At 50.4% G+C, this 17,779-nt stretch overlaps 6 protein-coding genes across 6 annotated transcripts; 5 read left to right on the forward strand and 1 right to left on the reverse strand.

Annotated features, from left to right (window-relative positions):
* Positions 1–357: 357 nt before the first annotated feature.
* FIESC28_01762 (uncharacterized protein) lies at positions 358–2,971 on the forward strand (the record flags this gene model as incomplete). Its single annotated transcript, XM_031155912.1, has 4 exons — positions 358–693; positions 738–1,082; positions 1,134–1,898; positions 1,946–2,971. 4 exons carry the CDS (start codon positions 358–360, stop codon positions 2,969–2,971), a joined length of 2,472 nt encoding a protein of 823 aa, XP_031020115.1.
* Positions 2,972–3,597: 626 nt separating this feature from the next.
* Positions 3,598–6,126, forward strand: FIESC28_01763 (uncharacterized protein; the record flags this gene model as incomplete). Its single annotated transcript, XM_031155913.1, has 3 exons — positions 3,598–3,995; positions 4,063–5,818; positions 6,067–6,126. 3 exons carry the CDS (start codon positions 3,598–3,600, stop codon positions 6,124–6,126), a joined length of 2,214 nt encoding a protein of 737 aa, XP_031020116.1.
* Positions 6,127–8,664: 2,538 nt separating this feature from the next.
* On the forward strand, positions 8,665–9,441 carry FIESC28_01764 (uncharacterized protein; the record flags this gene model as incomplete). Its single annotated transcript, XM_031155914.1, has 3 exons — positions 8,665–8,722; positions 8,776–9,320; positions 9,373–9,441. The coding sequence occupies 3 exons, from the start codon at positions 8,665–8,667 to the stop codon at positions 9,439–9,441; spliced, it is 672 nt and encodes a 223-aa protein (XP_031020117.1).
* Positions 9,442–10,857: 1,416 nt separating this feature from the next.
* Positions 10,858–12,367, forward strand: FIESC28_01765 (uncharacterized protein; the record flags this gene model as incomplete). The annotated part of the gene is made up of 6 exons (XM_031155915.1): positions 10,858–11,035; positions 11,096–11,111; positions 11,165–11,303; positions 11,357–11,708; positions 11,759–12,215; positions 12,268–12,367. The coding sequence occupies 6 exons, from the start codon at positions 10,858–10,860 to the stop codon at positions 12,365–12,367; spliced, it is 1,242 nt and encodes a 413-aa protein (XP_031020118.1).
* A 1,218-nt stretch (positions 12,368–13,585) lies between these two features.
* FIESC28_01766 (uncharacterized protein) lies at positions 13,586–15,128 on the forward strand (the record flags this gene model as incomplete). The annotated part of the gene is made up of 3 exons (XM_031155916.1): positions 13,586–13,651; positions 13,889–14,309; positions 14,359–15,128. 3 exons carry the CDS (start codon positions 13,586–13,588, stop codon positions 15,126–15,128), a joined length of 1,257 nt encoding a protein of 418 aa, XP_031020119.1.
* A 277-nt stretch (positions 15,129–15,405) lies between these two features.
* FIESC28_01767 (uncharacterized protein) lies at positions 15,406–17,183 on the reverse strand (the record flags this gene model as incomplete). Its single annotated transcript, XM_031155917.1, has 3 exons — positions 15,406–16,576; positions 16,906–17,017; positions 17,072–17,183. The coding sequence occupies 3 exons, from the start codon at positions 17,181–17,183 to the stop codon at positions 15,406–15,408; spliced, it is 1,395 nt and encodes a 464-aa protein (XP_031020120.1).
* Between the last annotated feature and the right edge of the window lie 596 nt (positions 17,184–17,779).

Below are 17,779 nucleotides of genomic sequence, written 5' to 3' on the forward strand. Positions count from 1 at the left end.
CTGGTCCCTGAGGCGTCAATGGCGAAGATTGAAGGCCTGAGGAAGAATTATCTCCACATTCTTGGACTTTTTCTGAGGGGACGCAAACGTTTGTTGTTGTTGGTCTGTGCTGACATCCGCGCGGAAGGCGCTTACTCGTATCTAATCTTATCTTATCGAATCTGGAATTGTTACCGTTGTCCTGCCAGCCGAACCGGACCAACGAAATAGAGTAAACACGATCCCGCTAGGATTGTAACGTCAACTATCCATGAATCCACCAGGCTAAACAGTTCTCGTCTCGTCTTCTCCACGTTGTGTTCTGTTTTGCATTTGTTCCTGCATCCTAGCGAGAATCATCATAGCGATCATAGCGACATGGACTCTTCACGGAAGGCATCGCACAACCTGTTCGAGGTTTACCTACGACTACGACCGCCTCCCTTGCGACACGGTGATGGCGAGCGTATTCTCGACGTCGAAACTCCAGAGGACGATTCGAAACCCAAACACGTCGTCTTGAACCCCCCTACCGACCGACGAAGAGCTATCGAGAAGTTCGCGTTTACCCGTGTGTTTGAAGAAGAAACCAACCAGCTCGATGTGTTTCACGGCACAGAGATCGTCCCCTTTGTTGAGGGCGTCCTCGCTCCTAATGGTGGTGAGGGAACCGATGCTGTCGTTGCTACACTGGGAGTGACAGGTTCGGGCAAGGTAAGCTTCGCGTCAACAACAGCAAGACCATACTAATGATGTAGACGCACACCATCCTCGGCAGCAAATCCCAACGGGGAATGACCCAGCTCGCAATGGACGTCCTCTTTCGATCGATCGGCGAAAATATGATAGACGGCAACGACTTGTTCAACGCCCAAGACTCCCTTCAGGAGTGTGATGGTGCAGATTCGTCCTTGACCATCGCGTCGCATTTCCTGAGTCCCTCGTTCCGCGATTCAGTAGCATCGAGAGCGCCTTCTCGAGCTGCCACACCAGGAGTACGACCCCCGACCTCAGCCCTTTCCTGTCTCAACATTCCTACAACCCGTCAAGCTTCCCGTCTCGCCAACGCGTCGTCTGTGGACTACACAGCAAGTCCGAAAAGTGTACGACTTGTTACCCAGGGGGAGGATTCAGCGCGTTCCAGTGAGCGATAGAAACGTCCTGCTGAACACGATGATAAACCACCCCTTGGATCCATCGCTGCATCTGCCAGTGCAATGAACTGTTCTCCGACGCCCAAGCGGGTCACACGACACTTCATGTCCCTCCGCTCTGCCACGTATGTGAAGAATATTGCTAAACAAAGTGTAAAGGGCGACCGCAGTATGATGTCCCCGCCGCCGCCTCGAATCGTCGCAACACGTCCTTCAGCTTTCCCCGAGCAGCCCGATGTTAGCAACACCGATGTTCAATGCGACCCGTCAGCAGAGTATGCTATTGTCATCTCCATGTACGAAGTTCACAACGACCGAATTTACGATCTCCTGACACCAGCTGTCAAATCCGGAAACACAAAGGAGCCCCGACGCCGAGCGCTATTGTTCAAGTCGACAGAATTATCACAGGACCGAAAGGTTGTTGCAGGCCTACGGAAGGTCATCTGCTCAAACTATACCGAAGCCTTGTCAGTCGTTGAGACCGGCTTGCAGGAGCGCCGCGTTACTGGTACCGGTAGCAACAGTGTGTCGAGTCGAAGCCATGGTTTCTTCGTATTCGAAGTGAAGAAGCGAGCACGAAGCAGAAATCCCGGACCTTGGGGAGGAAGCAAGTTCACGATCGTTGATCTGGCGGGTAGTGAACGAGCGCGGGAAGCCAAGACTGCCGGCGCCACGCTAGCAGAGGCCGGCAAGATTAACGAAAGTCTAATGTATCTGGGCCAGTGCCTCCAAGCGCAAAGTGACGCTGCAAGCTCGAACAAGGTGAGTAGTGTATGGAACCATCTCTGACAACAACTAACAAGTGATAGCCCAACACCGTCCCCTTCAGACAATGCAAACTCACTGAGCTGCTGTTCTCCAACTCTTTCCCTTCATCCTCTTCTACACAATCACAGTCTCCTCGCCGCAACCCCCAAAGAGGTGTAATGATCTTTACGGCCGATCCTCGAGGAGACTTCAACGCTACATCACAGATCCTTCGATATAGTGCTCTCGCTCGTGAGGTCGCCGTGCCTCGTGTCCCTTCTATCACAAGCACTATTCTCTCGCCCACTACACCGGGTCCCAACCGTTCAATCAGCCCAACCCTCCACCATAACCATTTGCGCCCAGTAGTGCCATCACACCATGTGTCGTATAGGAACTACACCCCCCAGATGAGCGCTGATGACCGTGCTACCATGGAGGTTGCCGCCCTTGAGATCGCCAGACTTAGTGAGGAGGCCGATAAGTTGCGCGAGCAAGCTGATCAACTACGCGAGATCGTGGACCAAGAGACCGAAGCACGATATGTCGCTGAAGCTCATCTTCAATCCATGGAAGATCGCATGGAGGACCGCATGCTTGATCTCGAAGCAGCCATTCGTGAACAATGCGCCATCGAGTTCGAGGACCGTCTCGCTCTTGAGATGGCCCGCTGGAAGAACTCGATGTCTATTGAGCACGAACGCACCGAAGAGCACTGGGACCGCAAGGTGGAAATCCTCGAACGTGGCTTGGCTACTGACGATGACGGCGATAAAGAGAATGTCCTCATCGAAGATCTCGAAGACGAAGTCGAAAGACTCCGTCGCGAGAACGGTATCCTCAAGCGCGAACTCGCCTCCCGCAGCCCAACAAAGCGCAAACCCCTCGGAGAGCGTGAAGATTTCGTCGGCCCTGCCACGAAGCAACCAAGAGAAGGCGACAGCGTTACGAACCTAGGTCGCAAACTGGAGCGCATGCGTGTTGGCGGTGAAAAGGCAAAGGCTGTACCTATCAGTGGTAGTGGTAGTCCCAAGAAGATCCGTCGGCTGGGGACCAAGAAGTGGGAGCACGATGAAGATCTGGAGTAGGATTTCTGATTTTCGCGAATAATATCTGGGTTGGCTTTGGTTGGGATGGTCGGTCGGTCGGTTGGTTTGTGATATAGAAATGGTCTGGCTTGGATGGCCTGGAAGGAGTATACCCTTGTGTAATGTTATTTTTTCTAATGTTTCAGACGATAATTCAGTCTTTACTTCTTCGCACAAAACCTTTGGTATAGACTCGCGCTCTACCCATCACTTGGTGCACTCTCGTTTACTCGTCGTTAGCACTTGCCTTGTTGGTACCTCTGCCCTTTTTGGACGAACTGGACGGGAGGGCAGCAAGGCAGAAAATATTTCAAGCCTCAAGTCGGGCGTACCTAACAGACAACACACCGCCTGCAAGTCAAACACCCCTGGGCTCCAATCATGCATGGTCTTTAGAATCATCACCAACATCAGGATCATCATGAACATGCATCAATCCTGGCATGCGCCTTGCAGATATGCATGTCACATACGCCGCCCGACGAATAGTTAGGGCGGCTATGCCTCCATAGCCTGGTCCTGTAACCACCGCTGGGAGCCTGCCGCACGGTACAAGATGTGTCGCACACCCTCAATGAAACCAGTCAGATCCATTCTCTCTACTCGTAGTATCAGATTGCTTTATCATGGCCGAATTCGCTGCTGTTGGTGTCGCAGCTAGTATTCTACAGATCATCGACTTCGGTATTCGCTTTGTTGTTACCGCCTGGCAGGTCAGTCAATCCGAGCAAGCTTTCCTTACAGGTCTCGAAGAGCTGCAAAACAGCTCGGAACGCTTTCGACATGCCCAAAATACCCTCCAGAGCACCAGTCCGGGGTCGAATACAGCGGTCAACTCGCTAGTACAGAAAAGTGTTACGATTTCGAAGGAAATGACCGACACACTCGACAAGATACGCCGAGGACGTAACAGTTTGAGGAAAGCATGGTCAACACTTTGGAAAGAAGAAGAACTTAAGACCCTCGAAGCGAAGTTGAGAGGAGTGCAATCAGACCTGGCTTTCTACATGACTATTGACCTCAGGTGAGTTATCAAGCAGGCTATATAATAGTCACAAATTGCAGTCGCAAGGAACATAGCTCATAGCCAGCGGTAGATCAGCGATCAGAGAAAGCGCAGAAAAGCAAGACCAGATATTGAGAGAGCTTCGCGATGCGAAATCATCCAATGGGAAGTCTGGCCCGCAAGATTCAGGAGAGGAAGCGGCAGGCTTGGATAACTCAAGATTGGGTTATGGCGGTACCGTAGTCAAGCATTTGACCGATGACCTCCAACTCCACGACGAGATCAATTCAGAGCTCATTAGTAATCTGATTGCAAACATATACGGCCCAGAAGAAAAGGTCTTGAGTCTCTCTGATGTTTCGCACATACAGCTATCGGACGAAAGAAAGACTAAGCTAGTACAGCTATTTATCTCCAGGCTCTGCTACGATACCATGCAAGAGAGGGAGTTATCCATCAAAGACGCCCATGAAGGTACCTTCCATTGGATATTCGAGGAAAACGATAGAACAGGTTTCAGAGACTGGCTGGTGTCCAATGAACCACTTTATTGGATCACGGGAAAGCCAGGCTCAGGGAAGTCCACTCTGATGAGATATCTTCTTCAACCTGTCATTAAAAGCGACGATGGCGATGAAACATCAGTCGTAGCATCTTCGAGCCCAGAAAACATAGCAGACTCTCAAGGCAGATGTGCGACATATCTCAAACAGTGGGCTGGAACTGAGAATGAGCTCACAGTTGTCTCTTTTCATTTCTGGGCTGTTGGATCAGACCTCCAACGTTCACAGGAGGGCCTTTTTAGGACTCTGCTTGTGCAACTTCTTCGTGCTCACCCAGAAGTTATTCCTATCGTTGCCCCATTGCGGTGGGAGTCTCTATGTCTATTCAACATCGATCCACGAAACCTCAGCCGGATTGATCTGGAGAACATGTTCAAAAAAGCAGTCGTTCAAATCAGTACTCGTGCAAAGCTTGCCATGTTCATAGATGGCTTAGACGAATTCGAGGGCGATTGTCATGCTCTTATATCACTTGTACAGGGCTGCGTTAATTCGCCCATCAAAGTCTGCGTCTCTAGTCGCCCTTGGACTGAGTTCGAGGGTGCCTTTGGGGACTGTCCTATGCTTGGAATGCAGGACTTGACTCATCAGGACATCTCCAGCTATGTCTCTTCCAAGTTTGAGGCAGACCTTCAATTCAAAAGCCTGCAGCGAAGGCAACATCGTGTTGCTACTGAGCTCCGTGAAACTATCGTGGAGAAGTCAAGCGGAGTATTCCTGTGGGTAACCATTGTTGTGACCTCCCTCCTAGCAGGGATACAAGCAGGCGACCGTGCGGAAGACCTACAGGAGAGACTCGCTCAGCTTCCAGAGGAAATAGAAGATCTTTATGCGAGGATACTCGAGAGTGTCGATTCGAGATACCACGAGCATACCGCGCAGCTACTCCAGCTGATGTCGGCATTCAAATCACCTCCTTCGCCGCTGTTGTTCTGGTATGCTGATGAAGTGAACTTCATGGACCGAGCCATCAAAGAGGATTCCCTAGTGGTGTTGCGCGAGGAAGCATTGGCCCGGAGAGAGGATATTCGCCGCCGTCTTAACAGTCGATGCAAAGGCTTGCTCGAGATCCACGACGCTACAGCCGCTTCATCTCGTCCCTTTAACCCGCATTTTGGGGCCCATGTTGACTATCTTCACAAGACCGTATACGAATTTATTTCAAGGGAAAAAACTCAACAGAAGTTTCAAAGTTATTTGAAAACACCGTATGATGCCCATCTTAGAATCGCTGCAGCGTATGCTACAGTGACCAAAGGTCTTATGAATCAGGCTGATGTGAGCAATTCAAATAACACGGGCGCGAATGATCCTCGATTCTTAAGTTTTATACGTTGCTTGGGGCATGCCGCCGATGTATCTCACCAGTCAAGGAACGAAGTTGTGCGCTTGTTGGATCATCTCACTGGTGTCTGCCGCGACATACCTCGGGGCATATGGCACTCGGTATCTGACACCAGGCCATACGTAATGCATATGTCTCAAAAAGTTCCATGGGTTGAGAATCTAGCGGATCTTGAACGCAGTGGCGATCTAGACTCCCGTCAAAAGATGTTGTGTCTGGCAAGTTTGATGTCGGTGGTTGAATATGTGAAGGCTAGAGCCGGGCCGGGTGGTCTCATAATTGTCCAGCCATCAACCCTCAACATTTCACGGGAAAGTTTGGCTAATCTGATTGGGCGAGTGTTTGACAAATGGTCAGGTAACCGGAAGATTTCCCTTCTTTCCCTCGTTTGTCTCTCGCATCCAAATGGCGCCTCAATTCTTAAGCACTTACTTGAGAAAGGGGCAAAGCCAAATATGAGGTTTACAACGCCCAACCGTCAAGCTGCAGGGACCCGGGTGACGCCCTGGGAGGAGATTCTGGCCGAAGCTCTCAGATTCTGTGTGGCATATCAAGAAGAGAACAAGAACAAGGATAACGTGTTGAGATGTATACGTCAAATGGTAGACGGAGGGGCCAAAGTAAATCTCAAAACGGTCAAAACGGCAGGGGAGCATGCAAACGTAGGTATTGATGAGGAGGCGGTATACCGGTGCCTAAGACGTATGAAAGTGGACCCGGACGTTCAGTTTGAGCTTCCAGTTGGCGGTTACTTTAAAAGATATGATCGTAAGGCAGCCCCATCTGGATCTGCTTTTGTCTCAACATTGGGATAGAGGTAGCGAGCTAGTCAATATGTATTTTTGGGAATGTCATGTTATTGTCATTATCGACCCGTGTGAGTCATGTTTTTCCCATCGTTTAGATCCTATGAAGCCGTATAAGTTTGTCAGTCTTGGTCTCGAAGAATTGACCCAGCTGAAGTGGCCACACGAAGAAGACTGTCTTGCGGGATAAAGGGCAATTAATTAGGGCGATCAAAGGGCGGGATTAAGACGGCATCAGCGCTGGACCCTGGAAACGCGACTCGACCAGACCCGACTGGTTTAGCACGACCGGCACTCGCGACAATATGAACCCCAAATCGAATAACAGGGTATTGTTCTGTTAATATTGACAGGCACTCAAATAATTGGCGGTCATTGGTTTCAAAGGAGTTCCAGTCTATGGTGATTCAAGATGGGATTACCACGTGACCAGACCAATGCGGGCCTTCTTGGGAGTAGCGAGTTGCAATTCACTCCCTTGAAGATGATACGTCGAGCCGTAAAGGCTAGTCGTCGTGTTACAGCAGTGGTGAAGTGTAAGCTTCAGGGCCAAGAGTAAGCTGGCTGGCGATACGCCTTGTCAACCAACGCCGTATGTAGCACTGCCTCAAGATGAAACGTACATAACGACACCAGCGGTTACATCTCTTCAGCGGCAGTGATACTGTCTAAAATTACACCGTGATAGTCATACATCCAGCGCAGCGTCAACTGTGAATGTTTGAGTCTTGTTGTTGGCCACAGTCTTGTCACAGATTAACGGACCCTCGGAGCCGGCTTGCGCCCCGTGAAGCTCTTAACCGGCCGGGATCCCCGGAAAGCAAGATCCACAGTAAAACGACAAGGGGTAGCGTATCAGCGCTTAAAGACAGTGAAGATACAGGAATAGAAATCGCCGGTAGAGAAATCGCATGTGCAACGGTTGTAGAGTTTTGGGGATTCAGGAACGATATCGTCATGCAATTCGTTGGTGTAGGTTACCGTACAGTATTAGAGTGTTAAAATGAGGAGGGGAAACGTGGAGAATATAGTGCAGATTACTCTTTATGTGACACCGTTTGAATATAAGCGACGATGCACTGTCGCTTCTTCCTTCACAAGGTAAGGCAGCTGAAATGCCAATGCATTGCCAATTCCTCTCCTCTTCTGCCCAACTTGAAGTGGTTGGGGGTGTCGCATGACTTTATTTTGATCCCCTCTCCAATTCCTGTTTCCCTTTTTTCTCACGCATATTCTTTGTTTTCCATCATCTTCATCTTTTGTCAACTGCCCAATATTGTCTGCGCGCCTTTAGACGCCAGAGTGTTCTCTGTTCAATCTCCTGAATTCGCCAAGTCCTTGTCAGCCCCACGAGACTGTGCGGTGGAACGAAAGGGAAAAAAACTGTCGTCATATTATAATAGGGAAGAACCCGCCCTTGAGAAGGAGAACGGAACCACTGCAGCGAGCGAACCTGACACGCGCGCTCACCCACCTACCTTTTGACCTTTCTGTTCTCTTTTTCCTTTCCCATCCATCGCATCGTCTTTTCTTATCGCGATATTGTCTTTTATTCGGTCAATATGACGTGGGAACTCTCTCAGAGGCGGTTCGTCCGCTCCATCAACTCAAAGTACATTTACGGTCGCATTGTAAGTTTCACCCTGTTTTTTTGTCGTTTACCTGACGTTGTTGCTCGCTCTGGCCCTCTGCGCTGGGCTGGGCTGCTGCCAACTCTATGATCAGTCGCCACTTTAGCTTCCCCAGTATTTTCCCCAACTACGTATCCAGCTCTATCGTCATCGCTCCAAATCTCTTTTTCTTGTTGATGACTTTTGTTTTTCCATTTGTGTGTGTCCTACACATACTATTGTAGTTCCCTTTTATTTCCATTCTTTTTCACGGCTTCGTTTCCTCTTTGCGCTGTTTGGCCCGACGCTGACGATATCCTTTCGATATAGCCTCTGCTGCATACCATCATCTTCTTAATCGAAATGGCTTTCATCGCAAGACTTACCGCGCGATTCAACTCGTACTATGATGAGCGACCACGTACGTCACCTTCACCAAATCGACGGTCGATTATAGCTAACAACCACCCGCAGTCATGACCATGATGGTCACAAACGCCATCCTCGGAGGCGTCGCAGACACGGTCGCCCAGTCCATTACTGCAATCCGCGAACGAGCCGTCCGCCAACCCGGCGGTCTCAAGAAGGACGATGGCGTCGCTATTGAGATCCACGAACTCGACCGCAAGAACCCCTTCTACGATCGCGACCTGATCCCCAACTCCACCGGTCTTCCTCCCCCGTTCGACTTTGAGCGTCTGACTCGCTTCATGGCCTACGGTTTCTGCATGGCGCCCGTGCAGTTCAAGTGGTTCCGTTTCCTGTCGCAGGTATTCCCTGTTACCAAGACGAGCGCCTTCGCTCCCGCCATGAAGCGCGTTGCTTTCGATCAGATTATCTTTGCGCCTTTCGGTCTGGCTGTTTTCTACACTACCATGACTATCGCTGAGGGTGGTGGTCGACGTGCTGTGTCCAACAAGCTTAGGGATATGTACATTCCTACTCTCAAGGCCAACTACCTTGTGTGGCCTGCTGTGCAGATTGTCAACTTCCGTTTGATGCCTGTTCAGTTCCAGCTGGTATGTCAATTCGCAAAAGACTGTTTATGACCTATCGCTAACATTATTATAGCCTTTCGTGTCCACAATCGGTATTGCCTGGACAGCATACCTTTCCTTGACCAACTCCGCCTCGGAGTAAACTTACCGCATCGTCAGAACGTCGTTAAGTCGGCGTCGAGCCAGTTGCAGGTCGATGGTATCGAAACACTTCATTGCGACGACTAGTGAAGCCGTCACATAGAAACGGCGTTAGGATTTTTCTTTGTTTTTATACTGCATGATTCGACACAGCGGCTTCAGAGCCCAGCGATTTGCGAGTATTGCGCGCAGCAATTGCCTAGCATGGCATCTTCCATTTTGTTGTTGTTTCGTCGGTTTGGGATACGGGCCTTGTTTAGATTTATAGCTTGCGTCTCGTTTGGCGTTTCGGGGGAGATGTTTAAAATCACATGAATTGATCTCTTTTCACATCTGCGTTAAATCGTCAATTGCTGAGTTGTGTATATGCATGATCAATTGAGCCGTCATTGCCCAGGCAAAGGACAACGGGAGCTTTGCAAGCCTAAGTCAAAGCTCACATAAGACCCAGTCCAGCCATATGCACTTGAGCGTCGTTTGTGCGTCGTCGAAGCCAATAGCTCATCAATAATGCCGTTGTGGCGTCAGAAATAGGCTTTTCCAGGCTTGGTCATTTTTTGTTTCTCGTACAGTCAGAGTTTGCAATTGAGTACGGGGGAGAATATCAGGCACACGACAGTCATACAAAAAAATAAAAGCTGTAGCTACAGCTTCAAGTTCAAATCGGGGCGTTCGGAATACATAGTTGCGCTTTGAAGTGCCTAACCCCGCAAAAAACAAGGGACCCCCTGTGAGTAAGTGACGGTGGTGCCGATATTCGGCGTCTGACTCAAGTGTTCAAGGGGGCAAAGGGTAGTGGATTCAGCAGTGTTGATCAGACATTCAAGGGCAATTGAGTTCGTCATAGCTTGGAGGTGGGAATGGAGCATAAGACAGACACACAAGAAGTGAAGATTTTGTCCAATTGAGGTATTGCTGGTGTAGCTTCCGTTCCTTAAAGAGTACCTTGCAGCAGCAACCATCCGTTTGTCTTACCTGTAAACAATGCAGTAGAATATGACTGCAGCAGAGTATGATTCAAACTACCTGATATTCCCAGTGAGTAATTCTCTACTGATCGGAATAATCCCGGTCAAGGGTCCGGGTCTTTGTACCGTGCTAGCAGAGTTTGCCCTCGAACTGACGTATCAACAGATAGTGTCGTGGTCCAACTGCGTCACTCCTTTGGAAACTTTTTTTCCTCCTCCGCCATTCGGAGCTTAGCCATTAGTACACCATACAGCACAGGCAGTACATGGCCTCCTCCCCCGCCCCCACCAATGAAGCCTTCTTGTAGGTAAATAACCCAAAAAGGCCCCAACTTTTGACTTTTCCACTTTCCAATTCTCTCTCTTCTTCGGAATCACCTTCTTCTTTCATCTTATACCCCAGATTCTTTTATTGCTATTCATTCATATCATATAACACATCGCCCATCATGTCAAACGTAGAGGTCACAGAGAACGGGACTGCTCCCACCATTCACAAGCCCCATCACAATGCTTCGCTGCCTTACCAGTCGGTCGGCGACTTCCTCTCCAACACCAACAACTTCAAGATCATTGAGTCTACCTTGAGAGAGGGAGAACAGTTTGCCAATGCCTACTTTGACACAGGTATGTCCATACCCATCTCCATACGAGCTACAAGAGCTGTTCACTGACATTGCCCAACAGAGACCAAGATCAAGATGTACGACGAACCTAATTCCTTGCCACCGAACTTCGAATCCTAACAGTTTATAGTGCCACGGCTCTCTCTGACTTTGGTGTCGAGTACATTGAGCTCACCAGCCCTCTCGCTTCTCCCCAGTCCCGCAAGGACTGCGAGGAGATCTGCAAGCTTGGCCTCAAGGCCAAGATCCTGACTCACGTGCGATGCACAGTAAGTCCCCAATCAATGCTACCCAGCTCGAGCCTGAGCTAACATTCAATTAGATGGAAGATGCCAAGGTCGCCGTTGAGACAGGAGTCGACGGTGTCGACGTCGTTATTGGCACTTCTCAATTCTTGAGAGAGCACTCTCACGGAAAGGACATGACTTACATCAAGGAGTCTGCCATTGAGGTTATCCGATACATCAAGAGCCAAGGCAAGGAGGTCCGATTCTCTTCCGAGGACTCTTTCCGAAGTGATCTTGTCGACCTTCTCAGCCTTTACCAGGCTGTTGACAAGGAGGGTGTTCACCGTGTTGGTGTCGCTGACACTGTCGGCTGCGCTTCTCCTCGCCAGGTCTACGACCTTGTCCGCACTCTCCGTGGTGTTGTCGGCTGCGACATCGAGTGCCATTGTAAGAATCCCTAATTACTACCCCAAAACACCAAAAACTAACAATACCAGTCCACAACGACACTGGCTGTGCTATCGCCAACGCCCACGCTGCCCTCGAGGCCGGCGCCACCCACATCGACACCTCAGTTCTCGGAATCGGCGAGCGTAACGGTATCACCCCTCTCGGAGGTCTCTTGGCCCGCATGATCGTCAACAGCCACGACTACGTCACCTCTCGATACAAGCTCCACAAGCTCAAGGAGATTGAGGATCTCGTCGCCGAGGCCGTCGAGATCAACGTCCCCTTCAACAACTACATCACCGGTTTCTGTGCCTTCACCCACAAGGCCGGTATCCACGCCAAGGCCATCCTCAACCAGCCTAGCACATACGAGATCATCGACCCTGCTGATTTCGGCATGTCCCGATATGTTCACTTCGCGTCTAGATTGACTGGCTGGAACGCCATCAAGAGTCGTGTTGAGCAGCTCGGACTGAACATGACCGATGAGCAGATCAAGCAAGTGTAAGTTGCACCAAACCTCAGCTTTTAACGTCAAATACTGACCAGATAATAGTACTGCCAAGATCAAGGACCTGGCTGATGTGCGTCCTCTCGCTATTGACGACACGGACTCAATTATCCGCTCTTTCCACTTCGATCTCCAGAAGGCTTAGATGTCGAATCCATTGTAAGAAATAAAGTAAAATGATCTGTTTGGGATGGTAAAAAGAAAAGGAGTTTGTTGTTTAGGGTAGAAACAATACAATTGCTGGCCCATTTTTACGTATTTGACGAGTATCGATTTGACGATCAGGTGCCATAGTGATGAGTGTAGTTGAAGAAGTTTGAGACGCCAACTGGAGTGTCAATTACGAGGTCATGAATGAGATAGTCGCATGACAGGGATTGCCGTATATGATATGCTGTCATCGTGAAAGAAGGGTAGCATTTGCTTCTTCGGTAGGGCTGACGGTCCGGGACTGACTTCGGCGGTTAAGTACAACAATACCAGGGGATCCAACAAAGTAAAGGAATATGGCGTGGCCTGTCCTGATATAATTGACCGAGATGTAAGTGGTCTGAGGAATTTGTGGCGATAGAGCATAATAAATACATGTCAAGGGTTTCATTTATCAGATCAGATCAGCTCTCAACGTGGGATTCTTCCATGTTCCATTTGCTAGCTTATACCTCATATCATGGATGCTCAGCCTACCACGTTCACGACAGTTATTTATATGCCAATCTTTAACGTCAACACGGCATTCTTAATGGTGGGTCATATCATGGTTTGAGAATACCCGATTGATCATCGTTTTGTTTCAGTCGCAGCCAACAAGGTATCGTATTGTACGTAACAGCACATGTCTCGGCGATGTAGTATAACGTAAAGTAGTCCGCGTCTCTCCGGGCAAGTATACATCCGCATCGCCAGAAGCCGGGAGGTATCCCCGTAACCCGGCGATGTGTAGAGACTGAGATATCGTGTACAAGGACATTGAAGTCCGTGCAGAGGTTGGGTTGAGTGAGTGATTTGGGAGCAGAGTGGGCTTGACAGTCAAGACTTGACCGAGACGACACCGACACCGATCATGTCATGGGAATGGATTATAGGCAGATACAGAAAAACACTGATAACAAGATACCTCACGCCAGATTCATGGCTAAAGCGTCTTGTCCAGGGGTTTCCATCATCCCACCACCTTCGAGTCCAGCCGCGAAAGCCCCGCCGGCGTCATCGCGTTGAAATTGACCCCCACCTGAGTGTCTGCGGTAGCAACAGAGGTACATGTCCGCGTACTAATAGTATTTACTACCAGACATTCCCCTCAAACTCTCTTCTTCCTCCCTCCTCATCAACTTTTTCTCTTCATCCTAAACTCATCGCAATCATGTCGCTGTCCAACAAGCTCTCCATCACTGACGTCGACGTCAAGGGCAAGAAGGTCCTCATCCGAGTAAGTACAAGACACAGCAGAAAAAGTTGCTGATGACCCCGCGGTTATGATTGTTGAGCTTGGTTGAGCTCCCCGCACTGCATCGCATCACCACATGTTATGATCATCAATCGAGGCGGTTACTCTAGAAATGCCTTGGGTCACATCGTAAAGCAGTTGAAATTACTAGCAATCAATCTCAACATCGCAATCTTCAACAATACCCCGCTATACAGTCAGCTAACAAAACCCCTCCAGGTCGACTTCAACGTCCCTCTCGACGCCGACAAGAACATCACCAACAACCAGCGAATTGTCGGTGCCCTCCCCACCATCAAGTACGCCCTCGACAATGGCGCCAAGTCCGTCATCCTCATGTCCCACCTCGGCCGCCCCAACGGCTCTCCCAACGAGAAGTACTCTCTCAAGCCTGTCGTTGCCGAGCTCGAGAAGCTCCTGAGCAAGAAGGTCACCTTCGCCCCCGACTGTGTCGGTCCCGAGGTCGAGGAGATCGTCAGCAAGGCTGAGGATGGCTCCATCATTCTCCTCGAGAACCTCCGATTCCACATTGAGGAGGAGGGTTCCTCCAAGGACAAGGAGGGTAACAAGACCAAGGCCGACAAGGCTCAGGTTGAGGCTTTCCGCAAGGGCTTGACCGCTCTTGGTGACGTCTACATCAGTCAGTATCCCAATACACTCTATTATGACTACAATGCTAACAATAACAGACGACGCTTTCGGCACTGCTCACCGTGCTCACTCTTCCATGGTCGGTGTCGACCTCCCCCAGAAGGCCTCCGGTTTCCTCGTCAAGAAGGAGCTCGAGTACTTCGCCAAGGCCCTCGAGGAGCCTCAACGCCCCTTCCTCGCCATCCTCGGTGGTGCCAAGGTCTCCGACAAGATCCAGCTCATCGACAACCTCCTTGACAAGGTCAACACCCTGATCGTCTGCGGTGGCATGGCCTTCACCTTCAAGAAGACCCTCGAGAACGTCTCCATCGGAAACTCTCTCTTCGACGAGGCCGGTTCCAAGACCGTCGGCAGCCTCGTTGAGAAGGCCAAGGCCAAGGGCGTCAAGCTCGTCCTCCCCGTCGACTACATCACCGCCGACAAGTTCGACAAGGACGCCAACACTGGCTACGCCACCGACAAGGACGGTATCCCCGACGGTTGGCAGGGACTTGACTGCGGTGAGGAGTCTGTCAAGCTCTACAAGGAGGCTATCGCCGAGGCCAAGACCATCCTCTGGAACGGTCCCGCCGGTGTCTTCGAGTTCGAGAAGTTCGCCAACGGCACAAAGGCCACCCTCGACGCCGTCGTCGACGCTGTCCAGAAGGACGGCAAGATCGTCATCATCGGAGGTGGTGACACCGCCACCGTCGCCAAGAAGTACGGTGTCGAGGACAAGCTCAGCCACGTCTCCACTGGCGGTGGTGCCAGCTTGGAGCTCCTCGAGGGCAAGGAGCTGCCCGGTGTTACTGCTCTGTCCAGTAAGTAAATAATATCCAATGCTGTTGGAGTACGACGTTTATGAACCTGTTGATGACGGGGCTATGAAAATGGAAAAAGGCCGGGCAGGAAGAGCTAGTCTGTAGCAAAGCAGAGCAAAGTAATTAAATACCAAATACCAATAGAGGCGTAAAAGCGCCATAAAAACATTATCTGCGTTTCAAGACTTCGCTGTGCGCGCTTTATTGATTGACTAGACTACTCGATAACTGTTCTCAAGCTCTGCTTCCATAATTCATGCCCGATACGTTTATCATACCATACGCTCATTCCTTCTCATCAAAGTTGGATGTTCCTGGACGTTTCTCTGGTCGAGGCTCACTTGCATGATCAGACAACCTCTTGCTGGAGCCAGGACCAGACTCTTCACCATCGGCATTGCGCCTATCTTCCTCACGAGCATCGCTCAGCCCCGCCCGCTCGACCTCTGCCAGCGGCTGCGCACTGAGTGGAACCGGACTTCTACTCAGCCTCTCGGGAATTGGACGAGGCGTGTAAGGCTGACGATCCGGTGGTGTACTCCCCGTCGAGCGTCGACACTGAGGTGATCTTTGTGATTCCAAAAAGTGCAATATGCCTCTAGGATATACTGGTTGGATCTGTTGTTGGGCCTGTCCGTTTATTTGAGGACGCGAGCTGTAGGCCGAACCTGCCCATCGATCCCGCCGATCCAAAGCGGGTTGGAGAAGACGAAAAGATTTGTCTACGCTCTTCAGGGCTTCCAATATGCGGTCTGAAGAGGTGTTGCTGGGCTCTGGAGTGTTGTTAGGTTCTGGATCTATCGCAGGGTGAGGCAGATCGTGATGGTGTTTTGCAGACGACAAGGCTCGTCTCAAATTCATTAGACACACATCATCCCACTCCTCGCGGGGTTCACGATCCTCCAGATCCGTATAACGTCTGTGGCGGCGCGAGGTGTCTGGCGCTCTCGTCACTCGACTCAGCTGCTCTTTAATTGGGACAGGAAGTTCATCCTCGCCCAAAAGTAGGGGCTCACGTCTGCGAGGGGGCACTTCTTGCGCTCTAGCCACTTGATACACTTGCTCTGCAATCCGGGCAAGCTGTGGGTTTTCTCGTGCTCGTCTCAATGTAGCCCAAGTACCTTCTCCGACGGGCAACACCGGCAGTGTGTCAGACGCCTGCTCCGGAGAATCGTCTACATCAAGCGCGTTATCTGGCCAGCAATTGCATGCAAGGCAGGAGCAGTCGATGCACTGGCAATAATCCTCATTCCAGCATCCCTGGGTGGGGGGTCCCTGAATGCAGGTACAATCGCAACGGGGCTTTTCCCGGAGGCTAGGGTCCGAAGTGAAGACATTCACATTTTCAACAGATGCTGGGGCTTCCGTGTCATCGACGTCGTCATTATTGATCGTGCTTGATTGATCTGGGGGTTCCTGCTGGTCTCCTCCACTGTGTTCTTGGTACAGGTTGGGCCTTGTCATAAAACAGGTCAAGTCCAACACTGTTTGTATTTCATTTCCGGATACAAAGATACTGCTTGCAGCTTTGTTTTCTTCCTTGCTGCGTCGGCACTCCTAAACCATTGTTTTCTACTTGCTCGCTCGAGATTTATTGATGCCGTCTTTCATTACTGAATGCATGGGGGCGCATGTTGTAGTCTGTGAAAACACGGGGATCACCCGGCTCGTCGCGCGTTTGTGGTCGTCTTTGTGACTCTATCGACGTTTGGCCTCGACCTTCTTGAGCTCCTCCCTGTACACTCGTTAGTTGCTATCCGAGAAAAAGACAGCATAAGAACTTACCGGAGCTGTTGTGAGAAATCATCGCTTGTGTCATCGTCATCCCAGCTCTCCTCCCAGAGGTGCTTGGTCTCGCCGCTACCCTTGGCAGCCTCAGTCTGGTCCTCAGGCCAGTCTGTATCTCGTTAGTCGTCTACAGGGGACGTGGTATCGATGGATGTGGACATACCATCAACAGGGAAGTCCTCGAACTCGTCGTCCTCGCCGAGGGCGGCGGGCTTCTGCTCTGGCTTCTGCTCGACAGGCTTGTCGTCTGTTGTCTTGGGATCTGTGGATGCCATGATTGGAGGTCTGAGTGTGTGATAATTAATCGATTAAAGTGAAGAGGGTATGTGAACAGTATGGATGATCGGAAGTATGGCGGTTGTTATGTTGAGCTTGTGTTGTAGAGATGGACTGTGGAGACCTATGGTGATGATGCAGTAGCTGGAGCCTTGCGGTAAGGCGGGAAGGCGCTACGGAAAAAGGATCCACCGACGTCAAATGTAGGGTAGGTGCACCGGAGAGGCTCATGGTCTGCTCTCTGCTGAAGACGCGTTCTGCGCGTCGGCGCACATGTTTAAAAGGATTCCCCTAAGGCTTTTGACGCCGGAGTACATGTTGTAAAAGACGACCTCGATTTCTCACTAGGCAATGCTGTGATTTCTTGGTCTCTTATGCTTGAGGGTCGGTGTTTGTGCGCCTAGATTGTGCTTGCCTGGAGTGGAAGCGGGTCAACAACACAACTCCTGCTCTACAACAGGACTAGTTCTACCATTATAATAGACCAAAAACAACGAGGAAAAAAGGAAAATGAATGTCAATTGATCAGAAAAGCAAAAAGAGATGTAGAGATGACTCTGGAAAAGGCCAAAAGAATGCGACCGAGGGGAATCGA

The sequence above is a fragment of the Fusarium coffeatum genome (genome assembly GCF_003316985.1).
Source record: "Fusarium coffeatum strain FIESC_28 chromosome Unknown BRIP53273_contig_40, whole genome shotgun sequence".
In the NCBI taxonomy this organism is placed as follows: domain Eukaryota; kingdom Fungi; phylum Ascomycota; class Sordariomycetes; order Hypocreales; family Nectriaceae; genus Fusarium; species Fusarium coffeatum.